The following is a 21,748-nucleotide window of genomic DNA, read 5'->3' as shown; positions in this document are numbered from 1 at the left end:
ACAAATAGTCTGAAACAAAAATAGTATTTTAATTTTAAAAATTTCTATTTTGAATTCCACTCAATGGACACAATTATATTTATTTACTATTCGATCTTAGAGAATTTCTATTTTAAGTCCCACTCAATGGACACAATTATATTTATTTATTATTTGATCTTAGGGATTAGAGATTTATTCTATTCAAAAGAATAATAGTATCTCCCTTTTAAAATTAAAACTAACTAAAAAATCTATTATATTTTAACTATCTTTCAGATAATAATACTAAGATATCTAATGAAATGATTAAATGTGTAACTTTGATTATTAAAATTTGTAGAATTTAAGAATTATATAAAATTAGTGTAGATATATTCAATATACCTATTTAAAATATTTTCATGGATATTAAAGATTTTTATATTAAATTTAGGAAATAAGTTTGATAGATACCTTTCTTGATTTTTTTATGAAAATAATTTTTTTTTTTTTTGGATTAGATATCAAAAAAACTTTACATAGCATCAGCAAAAAAAATTGAGTTCGGTAGTATGAGGGGCACCAAGAGAAGGTGCATATACAAAATATATAGTTATCGGGCACCTCCACTATATCCGGGATGATTACATTAGATATACATATTTGTAAACAAAAATATTAGCAAAGAGACTTAAGAATCAGTCTAGGAAATTGAGATTTCAGCATCTGGTGAAGTGTTGTTTCCCAGAGGGGGGGAGCCATGCCACCCACCCCATATTTCCATCTTGCCACACTTCCACCCGACCATCAAGTATATCCTTTTTATGAGGATGGGAGGTGCGCTTACAAATCAGGTCAGCCTCCTCCTGAATAATCTCCATGTGCATCTTTCTATGATTCAATTGCCTCATAAAAGCCATAAGTGCTTGCTCAAAAGCTGCTTTGCCTAGTTCATCCCTCTCCCAAGTGAATCCGTGTGACAGTTCATAGATGTAAACAACAGTAGCCCCCTCCTTGATTCACCTATAAAACTTGTCCGAGTCGAGCTTAATTACAATAGTGACCTGCATGGAAATAGAATGAACAATGAGTCTACTAAGAGACTCAGTGAGGTGCGTGGTATTGCTATTAAAGATGTCATCATTACGATACTTCCATATGAGCCAAAGAACCTCCAAATAAAAACAAGACCAAAAGATATTTGCAATTCTCCTACAGCCCTTGATATAGCCTAGAATAATATCTATGTATTCAAAAGAAATGGATTCCAAGTTAAAGCCAAACAGTCTCCATATTTCCTTTGCAAAATGGCATTAAAAAAAAATATGTTTCATAGTTTTAGGCACTCTGTATATGTTACAACTTAATAAAGTACCTTCCTTATTTTTTATGGGGAGTTTGTTTAACAGCAGGCGCCAACCAAAGAATTATTTTTTTGGTTCATTATGGGCCATCCAAAACCTACTCAGACTATCTTTCCAGATCTTTGGCTCCTAGTTTAGGTCCCAGCATTTGTTAAGGTGCAGAAAAATGGTACCAGTCTCAATGAGTGTAGAATAGATGCATTTGGCTTTAAGGGAAGGGAGAGGTGTTCCATAAGTCCAGCAAAGTGCAGTCATGGGGGGGTGAAGGAGAGGAGGGTGGGAGGGGGGGAGAGCAGAGGATAAGGCCATTTTAAGTATGTTATGCGTCTTTCTTTGGGATGCCTGGATAGAAAAGGTAAGTTTCAACTCCTCCCACGATCTTAATTGGTCATTTTCAAACAGCTGCTCAAAGTATTTAATACTCATATTATGCCATTTCAGTGTAGAATAGCCTTGGAGAGTGGCTAACGGTTTCCTATTATGAAATAGATTCCACTAGATTGATCTGTTATCAGCAATATTTCCATGTATAGTGCCATTAACTTTGAAATGTACCAAGTGTTTCACATGTTCCCAGGCCTTCCATAAGGACTTGAAGATATCAGAACCAGCTGAAGCTACCTCAAACTGTCCCATAAGAATATCAAGGGTTGGGAGATCTTTCCATTTCTTGGCTTTCTTAGGGACTGAGCATATAATATTATTTCTTATAAGAACTTTCCATGGCTCATTAACTTCCATGGCCTTAAGAATCCACTTGGAAGCAAGAGAAATGCCCTGTAGATTCAAGTCTTTCAACCCCATCCCACCAACTAGTTTATTCATAGTGTACCACTCCCATTTGACTGCATGTTGCTTCCTAGTACCCTTGCCATCTAACCATAAGAATTCCCTAATCTGCATTTGAACATAATTAAATTGGTAATTCTTAAAGAGCCAGGCTGATGAGAAATAAATATTATATGAGGCCAATATTTTTTGACACACCTGGAATCTTCCAGCCAAGGAGAGAAAGTTCTAGTTCCACTTGGACAGTTTCTTATCAATCTTGTTCCTTACCCATTCCCACATTTCTTTTAGATTTGGGAGAATAGAAAAGGGAATACCTATATATTTTACTATTTGTGTTGGGCCCAACCAATTGAGAGAAAACTTTGAGAGCCAGCTTGGAGGGTTGTCATCCCAACCAAGAAGATTGGACTTGTGCATAGCAATCTTGCTGCCAGATGCTAGACAAAAGAGATCAATATTTTTCATAAGGGCAGCAAGGTTCTCTTCCTCAAGCTTAATTAATAGTGCAGTGTCATCAAAAAATGGGACATTACAGATTTCCTCCTTGTTAGGTAAGGAAATACCCCTAACAGGGGGAGTAGTAGAGGAGTCCTTAAGTAAGTAGACCATTGCATCAACAACTAGAACAAAAAGGATAGGGGCTAAAGGGTACCCCTGTCTGATGGACCTAGTTAGTGAAAAATTGGAGGACCTTATCCCATTTACTTCAATAGAAGCATTGGCCTCACATAGCAGAGTTCTGACCATATTACAAAATCCAGGGGGGAAGCCTAATGATTGAAGCATCTGAATGATATAGTCCCATTCTATCCTGTCATAAGCTTTCTCAAAATATATGAGCAACATGGCTCTACTTTGTCCTGATTCCTTAGCCCAGTGGAGTGACTCCCAACATGTAATTAGGTTTTCCAGTATATATCATCCTTTAACAAACCCTATTTGAGTAGTACTAACAATCTTAGGCAAGATTTTCTCTAATCTACATGCAATCAACTTACATAGGATTTTGTATGACACATTCAAAAGTGTGATAGGTCTCTAATTTTTAAGTAGGGTTTTGTCACCTTCCTTAGGAATTAGCTTAATCATACCTTGGTTAATATTCTTTCTCAAGGAGCCAATATGTATCGCCTCAGTGTATAAGGAGTGAAGATCATCAACAATCCATCCAATGTTTTCTTTATAAAATTCTATCAAAAACCCATCAGGGTCAGGGGATTTATCATTGCTAAGAGCCAAGACAGCTCCCCTGATTTCTTCTTTTGAAATATCCATTTCAAGTATCTTACTATCCTCTTTGTCAATAAGTTTAGGGACTAAGGACATGACAATCTTTCTGGCATTTTCCTGTTCCTCCCTACTTGGTTCAGCGAAGAACAGGTCCTTGTAGAACTGAGCAAAACACTCAAGAATTTTAGTTGGTTTTAGAGAGGTTCTTATTCTACTCCCAGATGGTGTCAAATTTTTCTCTAGCTTGTTTTATTTTAAGAAACTGGAAGAAGAATTTAGATCCTTGATCTCCAGTGTCTAACCAATTTAATTTAACCCTAGTTCTCCACCCTTTGATTTTCTGATTCTACAATTTTCTAAGACCAGTCTTGACCCTAATAAGCTAGTTGGTGAGTGATACATTCTCAGGATCCCCTTGAAGCTCCAGCTCAACCACTTGGAGGGCATAATGTAGTTGTAACTCAGAGGCTCTGGCATCCTTAGCCTTCTTTTTACCCATAGCTTGACATAGTGAGGTCTAGGTTTTAACATTCTGGTTCCACCTATCTATGTTGGACATTTGGCAATTATCATATTTATTAAACATTCTGACCAGACACAGAGCACATTTTAGGTCCTCATCAGTTAGTAGACTAGTGTTCATTCTAAATTTTGAGCTAGGGTTTGGTGGGGTCACCCTACTATCAGTTATCTTTAGCCCAAACATAATAGGATGATGATCTGATAATTTATATAGTATGATAGTATATTGAACCCCCCCATCATTTTTAGTAATTTCGAAGAAATCTTTGTTGAAATAAAATCTATCAAGCCTGCAATAGACTCTTTTATTATACTGTTGATGATTACACCAGGTGTACCATATTGATTTATACTCACCCTTCTTTCCTGCTAAAGGATCGATATATCTCATCTTGTTAACCATCCTTTCCCATAGCACTCTCTCAGCACCCTTCCATTCCACATTATTACCTCCCTGTTTATCTTGAGCATTTACTACCATGTTGAAATCCCCTCCCAAGAACTGGGGGATATCCTCCAAGCTAGAAATCCATTCCCACATACTCCTTCTTTCCCGATAGTCATTGGAGGCATAAATTGAGCAAATGCCAGAGGTGGAGTTGTCATTCTGAATGGCAGCCCATACTGCCCTTGCACAAGGGGATTGCCCCCATTTTTTTACCTTATTCACCCAATTAGGGTTTATTAAAATTGCAACTCCCCCTCTTCCTTTAGGGTGATTGGTATAGAGGGGAGTGGCCTCCCTCCAAATAGATTTTAGTCCAACTTCTAAGGTGAATCCCACTAATTTTAACTCCTGGAGCATAAGATAGTCAATATCTTTGTGCATATTTAGAAATCTTTTGACCACATATTTCCTATCAGGGGCCTTGAGGCTCCTGATGTTCCATGAGATGGCTTTCAACATTAGGAGGATTGTTCAGTAGTATCCATCAGGGACTTCAACCCGTTGAAGCACTTAGGCCATTCCTCAAGGTTAGAGAGGTGACTAGAATCAAAAGCCACTGTTGAAAGTGGTCTACCTCTTTTTTTCCTTAGTTCCAAGGGTTCTTCGGGTCCCAATGATTCCTTCCTAACTTATGCCTCCTTAGATACCTTAGGATATCTTTTCCTCTTTTTTTTCTTAGATTTATTTCCAAATAGGTCTTTTTCCCCATTATTAGAACCAAAATCAAAGACTATAGAATATGGGGAAAATGGCTTATCCCCAACATTGTTGATAACCTCAAAGTCATCAGATTTCATACAGGGTCCAATGCCATGTCATCCACTATGGTTTGGTCAGAAGGGGGGATGGTAAGCCCCATATCCCCATCAATGTCACCTGATGCTAGTTCAAGGGGTGTGGTGGGGTTTTGTGCTCCCTCACCCTCAACCTTGTCCTCCAAGGGAGTATTTGGAATGACAGCTATTAGAGGGATGTTCTTCTCCCCAAGAATGTCACAATTGCCCCTACATTCAGCCCCCAAAGGGTGTTGCCTTACAAAGAAGATGGCATTGGTGGTATCTTGAGGACCACAATCATCCCCTCTAATCAACTCATGGAGGAAGGGCATGGTATAGGACTCAATCTCCATTTTCTGATTACTTAATGACAATTCAAGTTGTTTTCTGTATTCTGCAGCCATTTTCAGTTTTTCAAGGATAATTTGTTGTGCATTTTTGGTTTTGGGTCAACCATTATTAGTGGGAAACCCAACCACATCAGTTTCTAGTGGGCTAGGGATATTGGAAGCTAAATTGGCCTCTTTTATGGCCTTCTGATATTTAACTAAATACTCAGCAATCAAGGGAGGAGCACTGGGTGGATTAGGGCAGCCTTGAGAGTGGTAGTTAGAGAGTGGGGGATCAGGGTCAGGTGTAGGTGGCGGGTCAGGAGGATTAGGTTGAGAGTGGTTGGGGGGGATGGGAGGTGAAGATTCAGGGTGTACTGGGGGAGGAGTAGGGTCAATTTGTTTAGGGTTCGAGGGGCCTTCAAAGGTAGAGTGTAGAGAATGCCGAACAAAGGTCTTCTTGGAAGGAGTGACATTTTTCCATGCTAATAGAAGGCAATTTTTGAGGAAGTGTCCACTTCTTCTGCACTTATGACATGCATTAATTCCCCCCAAATACTCTAAGGGACATGAAAATAATTTGTTTTCAATATAGATATCAATTTCAGAGGGAAGAGTTGAGCTAGGATTGAAGGCAATGAGCACTCTCACATCCATATGGGGTAATAAAGCAGCAAAAGAATCAATTTTAATCACTTTACCTAGAGGTTTGGTAATTTTTGAGATATATTTCCATAGAAAGGAGAAACATTTTTAATAACAACCCATTTAGGGTTCGATAATGCCATGATTTCCTCATTACATGCAACAAGGTTCCAAGGAACGACCCTAAAACAAGCATTTCCTACATTCCAAAATTGCTTTTCAAGCACTTTCTTCTATGTTTCTTTATCATTGAAAAAAATAAGGAATAACTCTTTTTGTAAAATTCTATAGAAGGAAAAATGAATGCCAAGCTTTGAAAACCAAATATCTTGAAACCATCAATTTAAATACTGTTTAGACGACATTCTATCTACATCAAGGGCTGCTAAAAAAATCGTAGAATCCCTAAGTCTAGAAATTTCCTTAGAAATACATTCTACCATGGAGGTATTAGGTTTAATGACAACTTTTGGTGCCGAGGCAACCTAACCTTCTTCATGGGCCTGGCTTGCTGCTGCATCATGGAGGACCTCCAACTCGAACCTCGCACCCTTTGGGAAGGTGGTGCAATGTCCTTCAACAACCTGGTGGAATGATTTCTTCCCTCCAATGTTACTCTGGTTGGTTTAAATATCGACCCCAACCCTACTTTTCTCCATTAATGGAGACACGAGCCGAAGTAAATGCGAGGGCCTCCCGGTATGCTTGGGAGCCCCTGACCAGAGAGTTGACCTGCTTCTAAGGACCGTTCGTATTCTTCCTTGGTTGCATAACCCCTCTCCGAATTTCTCTATTAAGGAAAATAAATTATTTTAATATTTTAATATATGTTATTTTATTTCTTAAAATACATCTTCTAATTACTTTAGTTTTTTTATTTAGGTAGTTTTATGGAGGTCTAGATCTACAAGCATGGTAACCTAGCAAGAGCACAAAGCTAGTGAGCACACCGGCCCAACGAGGGCTTTCATAGAATAGTTTTTGCTACTTGATACAATAGAACAATCCTATAAGTTGAGACTTCTTCGACTAAGAGTCAAGGATTGAGGGGTATCCATTTCACCAAATTTGCCTAAGACATGATCTGAACTCATCGAAGCCTTGCACTAGATCCCGAGATAAAATATTTTATTTTTTTGATGAATAGGCCTTCTCTATTAATAAGAAATATTAAAGTACATATTCACAAAAAAAGGTTGGGGGATACAAGATCACCCCACGAGAGTCACTTGGGTCCGACTCAGGGTGGCCCTTTGATGCTCCTGTGGCCTTTGCTCCTGCTGCTGCCCTGGCACCAAATATTTTATTTTTAGAAGAACTAATAAAGAGTTTAAAGATTTGAGAAAAATCACGTAACCAAACAAGAGTACTATAGAATAATTTGTAGTTTAATGACATTAAATTATTACTAATAAATAACAAATATTAATATATGTTCAAATTATTATAAATAAATAAAATATAGTTAAAAATTTACAAAATACACATTAATTTTATTTACTTAGAAGTTAATATATTTTATATCTTTTTATATATTTTACATCATTCATTCATTTATTTTTATTTTAGTCTCACAACGTTATTTCTCTTTCCCTCCTACCACCATAGGTTATGTTTGTTGACAAAATAATTTATACTTTTTTATTTTCTTAAAAAATGAATCAATTTAAAAATGAATAAATATAGTGAATATAAATAGAAGTTAAATTTACACCAACTTAGAAAACAATGAATTTATGTTCAAAATATTATGAAAGAAAGATATTTTTAGTACTATAAATATAAATTTACCCTTACTGTGTATAGCTAATTCAGAAGTAGTAATACAATAAACATATATAATAATAGCTACCTTAATTTTGAAGAATTGATATGACAAGTATATGTAATAATGGATATCCTCAACTTTTGATATATCTTTTGCAAATTATAAATAGTTGAGATTTTTTTTTTCTCAATGTATGACTCAATCAAACCATATTATGCCAAAACACATCCTTTACACATCTATATACTTCTATCAAATTAGGTATTAAATCCATCAGAAGTAGGGATGGGGATCTTATCCAAGTGGTGTTGTAGGTCTTTGTGGGGCAGCTCATGTTGAATTCTTCTTCCTTTCCTTAAACCATGCTTCATGTTAAGTTCACAATAATCTTAGGAGTTTAAAGCATTATGGTTTTTTCAAATCAACTATTCATATTTGGCATGACATGCATCCACCTTATTATTTGGTTGATGTTAAAGTGGTCCTTTATCAATTTATTTTCTCTCTTTTCCTTGTAGAATTTTTTTCTAAGAAATTATTTGGAGGAAAAATGATTGAAAATCTATTATTGAGGGAAGAACTTATGTTCCCAATTACCTACCTATTCAGATTCAAGGTCTACAATGACTACACTATACTTGCCAAAGAACTTTCTAATTTTTCTAACCCAACTATAATTTCCAAAGAACTTTCCAATTTTTCTTTGATAATATTTTATTTCTCTCCTTTATGGTGCATGTGATGAAATATATATATCAAAATGTTCCTACATGGTGGCAATACATAAGTTACAATACCATTATAATGTTTTGAATTGAACAAATTTAGGAAATGGATGACTTATCAAATATACACAAGCTAAAATAATAATCAAATGAGTAAAATGTAGATGCCAAAGTTTAGCTAATTAGATATAATGCAATCCCCAAAGATCTAGAGTAAAAATTGTCGCAAAAAATACCTACAAAACTTACCATCAAAGCTTCCAACAAAAAAACCAATAAATAAGAGATGATGTACATGAAATTATCATATCATAATTAAAAATCATGAGCTAAAACAACTCAAAATTTGGTTTTGACATCCCTACTTGAAAGTCCAACATCCAAATCCCAAAATGAGTCCACATGCTCAAAGTGGCACATTTCTTCTAATGGTCATAAGTTAATTCGTGATACACTCACCAACTTGGGCATTCCATTTTTGTTGTGTTATCTCCATTTAAAGATGTCTTATAAATTTAATATCAAACATCATAATTTGGTTAATGAGTTTAACTTTCTCATATAATAACTTTTTAATGTGTTATTGTTATTTTCACATTTTGAATGTGGGAGATCCAATTTCTAGAAGGCATAACTTTTATCCAAGATGATGTTTGGTTTCCCTTTTTAAAATTACAAAGCTTGAAGATATCTACATGTTGAGAATAAAAAAACCAATCCCAAGTTGAAAAAAATACCTCATCAACCCATAAATTGAAGCTTTCTATTTTATAATTCAAAATTACATTTATTATTTTTTGATAACACTAAAAATAAAATTAAAACAGCTTTCCAACAAATTATATAAAATTAATTATATTTATTTAACTAAAATAAAACCATCCAAATAAAAAATAATTAATCATTACAATCAATGACCTCGTTATTATTAGTTGCTACCGATAGGTAGGTTACTAATGCATTCCCTCAAATGCAATTTTTTTTTTTTTTTTTTCTTCTTACCAATCAGATGCAGTAATTAAAATTTATGTGCTGGATTTCTATAGCTTAAAATTAAGAGTACATTTTCTATAATTTAAAAATTTTGTTTCTTTGATTTTCTATTGGTTGTTGTTACCATATAATTAATTTTAATTATTATAAAAAAAAAAAATGGCTTCCAATATTGATAACAACTATCCATATAAAGAAAATATTAATTGCAAATTCTAGATGCTCACGTATGATCTTTGTGAAAACAGCTGTAGCCAAGCACTGGATGTTGATTGAGTACTATTGCAAGTGATCCTATTGAATGCATACTTTCTCGAGCATTCCATAATTAGTCTGCTATGAGTTGAGGGTGCTTGTGTATTGTTTACTTTTGAACATTCTTGCGGATTTCAGGTGCGTATTGGACAAACATTGCAGAGATTTCTCAATGCAAAGCCTTGACACTGGAAGGAAATACAGTACATTTCGTTCTGATACTCAAAGGATTTTGATACTTGTCTTTTTTATGTATTTTCATAGGGCTAACAGTACATTTTTTGGCTTGCTCTTAAATTATTCTCGTGTAGCTTAAATAGCTCCCTGTGGTGATTGTATACCTTGAACCTTGCTTAAAATTTAGAGAAGAGAAGGTATTCAGGTAACTAACTTTTCTCTCAGAAGTTTTTATTGCACTTCCTATAAATCTTTATACAGTGTTTATCTAAAACTGCTATAATTTCTGACCACAAAGTCTTTTCCTAAAGTATATTGTAAAAAAATTTCAACCATTTTTTGGGGCTTCCATTGATGGCGTCTGTTGCAAGCGGCTTTATCGTTTTCATTTGTTTTATTACAATCACTGAAAAATGTATGTGATTTCTAACACTTCTTGTACAAAAGGGCAACGACAACAATTCGTCCCGATAAAAGTTCCTCGGGCCCCATATGCAAGTGCTAGTAACACCATTGGTAAGTTAGTTTGTGCTGCAGAAGTGACCATGAACTATGAAAAGCATTCACTGTATTAGGTCGCGTTGTCTTGTTATCTGCAAACCAATTTTGAGAAGCCCCAAAAGAAATCTAGATTAAAATCAATTTTGAGAAATCTCGAATGAAACCCTAATGTGGATTAATTCTATAGACATTTAAATTTGTCTAGTCCCATAGCCTAGTTTAGCAACTTGCGAACTAATAGCACCAACTTTTATCAATGGCTAGCTAGCCTTGAAATTATACCACTTTTGTACCCATAGATTTGAACAAACTCGTTACTTCCTTTCTTTGGTCTTTTGTTGTACACGTAGAAAGAAGACATTCTGTAGTCCCTGCATTTGGGCTACACCCTGCATCTAACATCTGTTCAAAAATTTCCATACACTTCCAATACTCTTTCTTTCTTGCAAAAGCACCAATTCTTGTTTAAGTCACTATCTTGGGTCTAAGATCCCTAGTCTTTAAAGATATAACTCCTCTACTTTGTCACAGAAACCTACTTTAGCATTTACATTTATCAGGATATTAGTTCCTGCCTGCAGGAAACCATAGCAGAGGTAGCGATGCTTAAATTGTTATTAATCTGTTTACATTCAACCAATCAAAGTGCCAGAATTCTTTGCATAAATTTGTTTCTGAATATTTGTTAGGTACAAGTTGCATATATTTTATGTAAAATTTTCATTCAAAACATTTTGGTAGTGTTTCATTGGCATAGCAGATGGTTGCCAGAAGGGTTCCCGGATACCAACGAGAGAGAACGCACATAAAACTATGTCTGTGTCAGTGCATTGCAGGTCATTATAGTATGGCTGGCAACAATGGAATAATGGAGATTTTCAAGAACAAGATGGCATCCGTTCACCTAGCCACATGTCTTGCGTGTGCTTCCATATTTTGGATACTCGTCTCGATGTGGTGAACACGAAAGAAATAAGGAGATATTTCACAAGATACAACATGCATGTACTTTTGCTTTCACTCCGTGACTTTCCTATGTCGTGGACGCAAACTGACCTTCATTCACATGCAATAACACTGTACTGCCAACTCTGTTTCCCATCACCAAAAGACTAATATACAACCTCGGCTTTTTATCCCTACATACTTCAGTCTGCACAGAACACCAAAAAAAACTTTTACCAAAAAAAAATAAATATGAGTTTTAATACGAATCTGAGATTGCTGTACAGAGAGTAGGAAAAAGTGTGGTAACATCCGGTCTTGTCCTCGAGCATCGCATGTTTGTTCGGTAAGCACGTTCATCATTTTCTATTTTTTGTTTTCTTTATACTCCTTTAACTTTTTTCTGTCATTCAGCCTGCACGTTACAATCACAAATGACGTTTTTTGTCCCAAGACTTATTCTCTGTTAGTATCTCAGCCCAATGCAGTTTTATGTGCAGGCTTGACTTTTAACAGATACCCACTTTGATTATATGATTTTAGAACAGGATTTTTTAAAAATAGAACAACCCAACCGTTATTCAAATCCAACAAATCCCCTCTTGTCCTTATCTTCTTTGTTGCTTTGGAAGAACTACATTTATGCTTTCAACAATGGTTTCCTTCGCTTAGTCAGAGAGGAAATATATGCAATTTGATGATGGCAAGAAGGGACTGATGTTTTGTGTATTGTTGTTCACTGGGACTTCGTGTGTACAGACAAAAGTGTAGCTCCCTTGTTTGTGAACAGTCAGCCCTGTGATCTGCAATTTCTATTGTCATTACCTAGAGAATTGCAGTGATTTGCTAAGCGTTGGAGAATTTTTATGGTTTACGTGGAGGATTAGTTTATTGCCATCTTATCTTGTTTTGGGAATTGCTCATCTTCCTCTCCTGCTAAATTGTTATGGCAATTGGTCCGTGTGTTCTGATATTTTCATCATTGCCATCCATTAGACAGCCAAAACAATGCTTTATTCTGAAAGTCTTCACTCCATTATTTTGTTTTACTCACTATAGACTGAAAGTCTGCAAGTCCATCCCCCAAAAGTGTCTTTAATTAGAATGCATCTATCATTGTATCCTCTGATTCTTTGCTTCATTTTCCAAAATTCACGAAGCCTCTAAAAGAATATGTGAAAAAATAAGGATTAAGAATCTATGCTTCACCCTATTCCTTTTTAACGATTTTCAGTTGATTTGCTGAAATGTGTGCAGGAAACACACCTATACTGCTGTACGCATAAGGTTCCTGTATGTGGAGATTGCATCTGCTTTCCTGAACACAGTGCTTGTGAGGTGATCTCAGTTCATAATCTCAATTTTTTGGGTTTCTTGTCGTGGAAAATAATATATAGAGATATTCAGTACTCGTTCTCTGTTACCATTTAGACCCAAATTTGAGATTTGATAAATATAACCTAAACTACATGCAGTCACCATTGAGTATCTTATGTTCGTTTCTGTAATACAATGCATAATTTAGGGGTGTGGGCTTGTTTCTGGCTTTCTCCTGGAGACATTATTAAGATGTTATGTATTATTGTATATGGGTGGATAATAGGTGAGGACATATGCAGAGTGTATGGTTGATTCTACTTTTGAAAGGATCCTCATCTCCAACTGGTTACACGTCCTTCATGCAAATCACAAGTAAGCTTCTATGTCTGCTTGTGTCTTCTGCTGCTAATATACTAGCACCTAGTTTAGTTTGTTTCAGAGCAAATGATACAGAGCTCTGTTTTGGTTTGAATTCTTGCGAAGAAAAATGTGTTCTATTTTAGCTCAATGCGTGAACCATTTTAGTTTCAATAAAGTGTATGTTGATGTCTTCAGTCTTAGATCAATAAGCTAGAAATTTAGGAAGACATGTTTGTCATTTTCACACTAAAGCATTCTTTTTGGAAACTGTAATTAATAGTAAAGCCAAGTAAGTCAAGATTAAATATAAAATATTATATTCTTGCATATTGCATGAAGATTTTGGATCTAAATTGGTAATAGCACTTCGGGTTTGGTTCAACTACTATTTTAATCCAGGCTCCCATTCAACAATAGAGTTCTTGCAAAGTGTTACATCTAGCACAGAGTATGGTCATTTTTCCTACGTTACCCCAAGTTTCCGGGACGGCAAATGTTTTTGCCAAATTTGGGGACGGGATGGGGCGGCAAAGGAGACGGCTGTATAAAATATAGGGAAAATTTAAAATATATAGGAAAATTCTAAATGTTCATATGAAAACATGGATAAAGCATGCATCTATACATTTTATTCATATGAAAACATGGATATAGCATGTGTATGATACTATGAAAACATTTTAGAATGCAAACATCGAACATACAACATTATCAATAGACTCAATACTCAATATGCACTCATAATTCAGAATTTCAATTCATTCACATTGTCAATATGCATATCATAATAGATATTAAAGAAATAACATACATAATGTAGCCTAATCAGACTCGGAGGTTAAATTTTCACTACTTCCATCAGCGCAGTTTCCCCCAATATTTTTCGACAGGGGTTTGGGGGCAGCGCCCCCAAGTTGGGGTCAAGGGGCAGCGCGCCGCGAGGCCAAAAATACTTCTATTATTTTATTTAGGCATCGGGTGTTATTTTTCTATTGGCAAAAACCCTTCATGAGATATTTCACTCCCTCAATTACGCAAAAAACATCATTTAAAAAAAATGCAAATACGACTTTTTTTATTTTAATCTTTTTTCCTAGCCCTAGATGTGGGGGACGTCTAGCTGTCCCCGGGATGGCTGGGACGTCCCCAATCCGTCCCCAGCCGTCCCCGGGACATATGGATGTCCCCCACAGCTAGGGAAGCCGTCCCCCCATTTCGGGGACGTCCCCTCAAAATTTTGGCAATTTGGGGGCAGGGGGGGGCGTCCCCTGGCTGTCCCCAAGTCCCCGAAACGTCCCGAAGACTGGGACGGGGGTTTTCAGGTAGGGGACACGTCCCTGGGTTTCGTAGCATTTTTCTGATAGTATGAAATTTTCTTTGTAGATATGGCCCACAAAGAAGCCATTTGTTAGTTCTGGTTCTTCCCTTGCCAATCAATTGGAGGAATTATTTGTGAAGGTATCGACTGCACACATCAGTCTCACAGATCTATTATCTCTGATCTGCAGATGCTTGATTTTATGTTTCTCAATTACATAATGTTGCTGAACCAAATCATTCAGATCCACGTTTGAAATATATAAAATTAGATCTTTTCGAGATCATATTATCATCACACAGAGAAACTAGTGAAAATAAATGCATTGCAGTGGCATCTGAGATAATTGCATGCATTTTATTAATCAAACACGATTCTTTTCTTGCAGAGCCATATTTTTATGTTGGACAAGAATTCTCTATTGCCATTAGCTTCTGAACTATTATCAAATTTCTCTGAGCAAGGATTCTCACAGCCACGTTCTGAGATTCGATCAACAGTTTTTAGTTTGTCATCACCTCTTGCTGAAATGTACAAAGATCTGAAGAGTCAAAAGGCACAGCAGAATTATATTCCTAAATATCAAAATGTATTAGAGAGTGGGGAAACACTTAAATCACCAAGAAAGACGATAAACATTGAAACTCCAAAGTCTTGTTCACCTGAGATTGGGATTGCAGAGTCTGTTGGAAGTCCAAAGATTTCTGTAATTTGTTTCTACCCAATAAATTTTGGTCAATTCTTCATTTCATATATAATCAATGCCCAGAGAAGTTTGATTCAGGGATTTTACTTCTTAATTCCAAAAATAAAATATTTTGCTGTCTTATGCAGATGGTGTACTCTAGAAATTGTTCTTTTCGAGGCGAGAAAAAAAGAACCGACTGCCCTGTTCAGGACTGTGGAAAAGGTTTGATGCATATACCAAGTGGTTAGTCATCTTTTCAATTTATTTCGCAAATTCCATAACATATTACCATTTTTTACTAATTCAAAGTTTTAGCTAGATCATGCATTGCTCTAGATTCCTGTAAAAGGAAAATGAAATTGATGAACATAAATGGTATTATCCATGGCCATCCAGGGAATAGAATATGCACTTGCATATTACAGTAAATCTATTTATGCTCGACAATTCTTGCAATTGTACATGTGATTAGTCTATCATACGCACCTTTTAAATGATGGTGGATGCAAAAAGATTCCTAAAGTGGGAGCTACTATATATATTAAAAACAGATAATATGCGTAAACTTGACATTCTTTATTCCGTATACATCTCAGCATGTTTGAACGTCATGGGTTTCAACTTTCAATCAAGGTGTATGGTTTTAAATCCAATATAGCCATTATACTTGTGCTCAACATGCACTAAAGATAAATGTGCCTGATATAGGTTCTAGAGATCTCTAGCTAGGCTTATAGAAGAGCTTCCATTTATAGTCTTGCCAAACATTTGGGCTGAACCTAGGTCTCGACTCTCTATACAGTTGATTGTGGATATCTTTTTAATGATCTTGGAATATTCATAGATCTACATGGGAAAATCTCAATTTTTTAATCTGCAATGATTAGTTTGGAGGAAGTTTTGTACTTTTAAATCTGCTCCTCAGAGTGTGAGAAGTTGGTCTGGACTCTAAGCTACTCATCCTAAGAGTTTTTGACAAAAATCATTTCAACTGGCAGAAATCTTCATCTATGGGACATATCTTTGGGTTTTCTTTATTGGTAAATTTGTCTTTTGTTCAGAAACTATTTACATATATTGAGATCCAGCTCATTGCTTGGATGTGTAGCTACTATTTTTAAATTCATGGTTCAGATCATATATGTGTAGAACCAATTCATCATCACAAGTAAAGCTTAATGCAATCTCCTCTTTTAGGTAATATTTTTTTAGGTTGTTGCCTGAGCAACATAAGTTAGCTCTTCCCTATGAGTCATACAAGTGTTTTCAAGATCAAATGTGTTAACCTTCCTAATGTATTTTATATTCCATTTAATGAATTTTGTGGAAGGCAATTGAAGTTTGAAGTTTGAAGTTTGAACAATAGAGTCTCCTCTAGAAGATTTACAGACCACCTAGAGCACCTTTTGACCTGAGCTAATCAACATAAAAAATGAAAACAATTGGGAAAAAAAGCACAATATAGAAGAGACAGAAGAATATAATGTTATGATCCAAAATGAAATCTGAAACTGAAACTTTACAGAAATTTATATTGAAAACTTGAAAACAAAAGAAGGAATATGGTTTTAGGATTTCAGTATTGAAATGCTTTTTTTCCCTAGAAGAGATTTACATTAAAGGATATCAAAGGAAACAGCAGAAATCTTACACAAACTAAATGTAACTTTAGTGTATTTCAAAGAACAATTGCAGATAATACATGAAATTAAGAAAACTTTCCAGAGAAGGTACAATCAAACTCCTGGGCACTGCATTTGGCTCAGAAAGTTTCTAGCAGACTACCTTGTAAAACAGAAATTTCCAAAATCTCTAAAACCTTAGTAGTTAGTACCAGTGTATAAAAATTAAACAAATCTTTTTTCCACTTTAATCTTCTAAATAATTATTTAGTATTTTCTTTATTCTTCTAAAATAATATTTAGGCTTTTCTTGGCTTTATTTCTTGTATTCAGTGCTTTATTATTTGAAAACAATCTTAACCTTTGCTTATGCACAGCAGAGGATATTGGCAAAGATTGTTAATTTTAGCTTTACGTCATGTATACACAAACACATCATGCAACAACAATATCAGAACTGTTTTTCTAGCCTCCGGCAGGAACTTCGCTGCTTGAAGCTCTTGTTATACTTACTAATATCTGGTTTACAAACACCTCATTCCATGGTTTCCAATAGTGCCTCCATTTTGTCATATATGCCCAAACGACTGTAAGTATTGAGCATGCTATTAAAAACAAATGTACCATGTGTAAGCCCACTTTACTGCATTTGGCTCAAAAGTTGTTCAGATTCAACCAGTTTTCCATTTTTTCCATATGCACTCAACACCAACATGTATGATTTGACGGTAGGCTTATTTAAGGCTCTCTATGGTCAGAGTGTACAATTTAGCATTTCAAAAGTTTGTACATTCAAAAATTGAAAAAAGGAACATTTCAGTGTTAGACAACAAGTTTTAATTATGTTTCTCACCATCCCATATTCTTTGAGTTATGAAAGAGAATAAGGAATAAATTTTCTCACTTTTGACAGTTATTTTTAATTTCCAAGATTGCCAGCTACAAGAATAAAATGTCACTAATTTAAATTTTAAACTATTTCAGCTCTAGAATGTTTTTCTATGCTTAGCTTATATTGTATATGTTTTAACACTTTTCCAAGCTAGTGACTTAGCATCTAATTGAACTTTTAGTGATAGGTTTCCAATTAATAGATCATATGCCCTATTTTGAACGTGTGCTTTATGTCTTGATTGTATTGTTAACTTAACACTCCTTTCTCTATTTATGACCCCCCATACATGGGTTGTTAAGAATTTGGTTTTTGTTTTTTGACAAATGATTAAATGTTACTATTAAACAGGTTATTTGTGCTTTTGTTTTAGTTGAGTTTTAAATGCATACTATGAACTACAACATTCCATTATTTCTTTACGGTTGCATTATGAAGGTTGTACATTACTTCTCAAATTTATACTTTTGCATGAAGTTTCTCATTGTTCTACAGAATTGTGCAATGGAATTCTTGTGAAAATATTTTGCACTACTCTTTTAAACACCTTTATATTGTCTACATGTGCCCATGTGATGACAACCAAGCAACAAGTCTTTTTTCTTACTCTCCATGATGGCTAGAACATATTTTTTGGAAATTTACTTTTGTGGTGGACCAAACAATCAAGCTCAGGTCTTGTGTTTGGGATCTCGTACATCTTTTTTATGGTTTATCTTTTGAGAAACACTTAGATGACTACTGGTTTCCTCATTATGTATTGAATTTTGCTCATGAGTGTGAGTTCTGATTTTCTAGGAGGTACCAAGGTGAATTACTTTATGATGATTATTGCAATTATTTTTTTATATGATCTTGGGTTTTTTTGCAAGAGCCCACGTTCATTAGATTCTTAATTTTTCATGTAATTGATGTAATATTGCCAGTCCTATGAACAAATGTGTATATGCATTGTAGTAACTAGTAAGTTATAATTAAGCAAATGGTTTTGTAAAACGATCATAAGACTGAGATTGTGATTATGTAATCCCCGTATAATCTATTTCTTTCACTTCTCTTGAGTTTTATCGTTCTTAGTACTTTCAGAAATATAAATTATTGATGTTTTGTTTGTTTTTTTAGTTGTTGCAATGCCAATGGTGTGAATATGTTGAGTCACCCCATGGTGTTCAAGATCAATATGTGAATTTTCCAATGCCAATGCGACCTTCAGGGGTAGGGGTAGTGCAAACACCATACCCAAAGGTATAATTTCTCTAGTGTGACATGGTATCCTATGATATAACCTCTCAACCAAATTAGTTAACAAGGGAAACAAATTTCATAGTTTGTAGTAGGATTCAAATTTACTTGGCTTCTGATCATAAGGGATTTTGTATTCATTATTTAAAAGCTCTTCAAGGATTTTAGGTGATCACACAACACTTTGTATGGTTAAAATTGATTTAGATTCCTAAATCATATGCTCTTTTTCTTTACAAAAGGTATTGTATTCAAGAAGCTGATCTAGCTCTATGTAAATTTAGATCTCTTGTTTAGATTCCCTCAAGTATTAGGGATTGCCACCTTGGACATTTGATTTTTAGCTATCTATTTTTTGGTTTATTTTCTATACTTGGCAATTTTATCTATTTGATTTGGTGATAGATCATGGTAGATTCATAAGTATTGTATAGTTTTAAAAACATCTATTTACATTTTTTTGTTGGAAATAAAGATTTCTTGTGTGAAGCTATATTTTTAAAGCAGATATCAAATTAATTAAAAGAAACAATTGCAGCAGGTAAATTTTTTTAAGAGGACAATGAAGTACATCTGTTTGGCCTATTTTTTGCAAGAATGGAAATTCGTTAATTAGAAATAAATGTTCAAAGAGTACTTTGAATAATTGAAAATAAATGTTCAAAGAGTGATTACAATGGCACACATTATGATTAACACTATTGGAACTCTCTCTTCTACCCTTTCCTCACCTTCCCAATCCCCCCTCTACAATGCAAGATATGGTTTACTTTTTCTAATAAAAATTGTTGTTTCCCAAATTCCAATTGGGGTTTCGCTGCTTGTAGATGTCTTAAACTAAGTGGCCCATATTTTTTTGCCAATATTAACCTCTAGTTTTATTTTGGAAGCATCAACTAAATAGTGAATTTCTTGCGGTTATGGTCCATCGTTGAAAATATTATGATTGTGTTCTGTGTACTTGAAAGATAATATTGATTGTATTCTCCTTTACCCCACCTGATGCAAAGTGGAGATGATTTTTTGCTAGATGCAATACTTCCACTCCACAAGTGAGTTTTGTGTTACAAAATAATTCACAACCACATACATTCAAAATTCTAAAGCATCATAGATTCTTTATTTTGTGCCCAATACTTACTATAATTGGTGCAGTCATGACAGGAGGGTCCTCTAGGAGAACAGTCCAGACCATGTAACAAGAGTTACACAACAAAAATAACTCAATAAGATGGAGGCAATGCAAAAATAGATTGTATTACATCATGAAAATTAATTAAAAACTTCCAGCAACATGCAGGCTTGCAAGATTTGGAAAAATTGGCTTGACTACATACATGCGAGCAAATACAATATCTAGGCTCAAACAAGAAAGCGAGCCAACAAGGGACCTCCTACCTTTAAATTTATTTTCTATGTTCTGATAATTGATTTCTAAATGCTTAATTACATTGATTTATATGATCAAGTATGATGCACATCCACCCAAGATGAAACAAATGTCGATGAACAAGATGTAACTTGTAAAACAACAAGGTCGGCCTCCCCAAAAGAGATCCCTCTGGAAAATACATAAAATGAAGTGCAGACCCAAGGGAAGGTCGGCTACACACCAAGGAATGTTGGAAACAATGAACTGAAACTCCACAAGCTACAAAAGTGATCTGCAAGATTCCCTAATAGCAAATAGGTCCAAGTGATTATGGTGTTCCAAGCCAGAAACTGTCTCAGATTCCAGAAGCGATAACTTATCAGAAAAATATCTAAACACCTCTCGGACTTGGGATAAGGTAGATGAACATGTCCACAAACAAAATTGAGCTTCACAAGATCCAATAAGCAAATGCAAAGAAATGCAAAAAGAAATGCTAAAATTGCAAAACAAGAAACAAACTGAAAAGAAATGTTTTTGGTTGATGCAAGATTGCCATGAACCAGGGATGCTCCTACATCAATAATGCTTATCATTAAAGCTCTGCTCTCTTCTATGCTTACTTCAGACAGAATCAATATCATTCATAGATATCCCTCAAGACAAATAATAGCAAGAAAAGAGTTTATTTTCATCTCCATCTGATTAAAATGTAAGTCTCTTCAAGCCGATTGATAAAAAAAAAATTAATTGATAAATTTAGATTCATATCTCATTGCTCACTATCTTTCTATTCTAATATAGGTTTTCTTTCAATTTTCAGGTGCTGATACTATCCTTCTTTCTCATCAAATAATGCTCATGCAATACACTATGCTAAAGTACCCACCTCCATTAATGACACCTGCATCAATATACATTACTGCATCCATTCAAAATTTCAAAACAATATATATTCTTTGTTTTCTGCTTAGTCCTTACTTTGCTTAGTCCTTACTCGTATTCCTACCAATAATTGGTAGACAACATATATTCATTATTTTCTGCTTAGTACTTACTCTTATTCCTACCACTAATAGGTAGAAATAGATGGTCTATTTGCATTCCTAGCTAATCTTTATTCTCTAGGTTTTACGAACAAAAGAACAATGGCGATAAACAACTACAAAATTATGATGTATGGCTATTTTCAATTGACACAGACTTATAATTTGAACAAATTACACATCTATTACTTTCTATAATATGCTAAGTGTTCTTTCCAATTATTCATGTTCACTACAGCTTGTTTCAACACTAATGGCCCTATCTAAATTTGAATTTTAGTTTTTATTGTAGAACAATTGCTAAAGCACATTAATAACATAATTCTCCTCTAGCCCACTTGATGGAAAGTGCACATTAATTTTTGCTAAATGCAATACTACTGCTCTACAAGTAGGTTTTCTCTTACAAGTTAATTAATTACTGCGTACATTCAAAATTCCAAAACATCATAGCTTC

The 21,748-nt window shown here is 34.8% G+C and overlaps 1 protein-coding gene across 8 annotated transcripts; it reads left to right on the top strand.

The window, feature by feature from the left end:
• Window positions 1–9,798: 9,798 nt before the first annotated feature.
• On the top strand, window positions 9,799–21,371 carry LOC131060409 (uncharacterized). Of its 8 annotated transcripts, none has more exons than XR_009372713.1 (6): window positions 9,799–9,946; window positions 10,120–10,190; window positions 12,689–12,769; window positions 13,035–13,123; window positions 14,818–15,135; window positions 15,264–19,245. XR_009372713.1 is itself a non-coding variant. In XM_059221705.1 (4 exons), the coding sequence occupies exons 2-4, from the start codon at window positions 14,830–14,832 to the stop codon at window positions 20,070–20,072; spliced, it is 447 nt and encodes a 148-aa protein (XP_059077688.1). In that variant the 5' UTR covers window positions 13,134–14,569; window positions 14,818–14,829; the 3' UTR covers window positions 20,073–21,371. The 8 variants fall into 8 exon arrangements, 1 of the variants encoding a protein (XP_059077688.1); XR_009372712.1 differs by having other exon boundaries at window positions 9,799–10,011; XR_009372714.1 differs by lacking the exons at window positions 9,799–9,946; window positions 10,120–10,190 and adding an exon at window positions 10,221–11,777 and having other exon boundaries at window positions 15,264–15,360; window positions 18,754–19,245.
• The last annotated feature ends 377 nt before the right edge of the window (window positions 21,372–21,748 follow it).

Source organism: Cryptomeria japonica, chromosome 5, assembly GCF_030272615.1.
Source record: "Cryptomeria japonica chromosome 5, Sugi_1.0, whole genome shotgun sequence".
Taxonomy (NCBI): Eukaryota; Viridiplantae; Streptophyta; class Pinopsida; order Cupressales; family Cupressaceae; genus Cryptomeria; species Cryptomeria japonica.
Note: the sequence above shows the minus strand (reverse complement) of the source record. Positions and strands in the feature narration are given on the sequence as shown.

Coding starts and splice junctions, on each gene's coding strand:
- LOC131060409 (XM_059221705.1), top strand. CDS start 14,830: ATGTTGGACAAGAATTCTCTATTGCCATTAGCTTCTGAACTATTATCA. Junction 15,136..15,263: donor TTGGAAGTCCAAAGATTTCT/GTAATTTGTTTC, acceptor TGTCTTATGCAG/ATGGTGTACTCTAGAAATTG. Junction 15,361..20,028: donor TTTGATGCATATACCAAGTG/GTTAGTCATCTT, acceptor TAATTGGTGCAG/TCATGACAGGAGGGTCCTCT.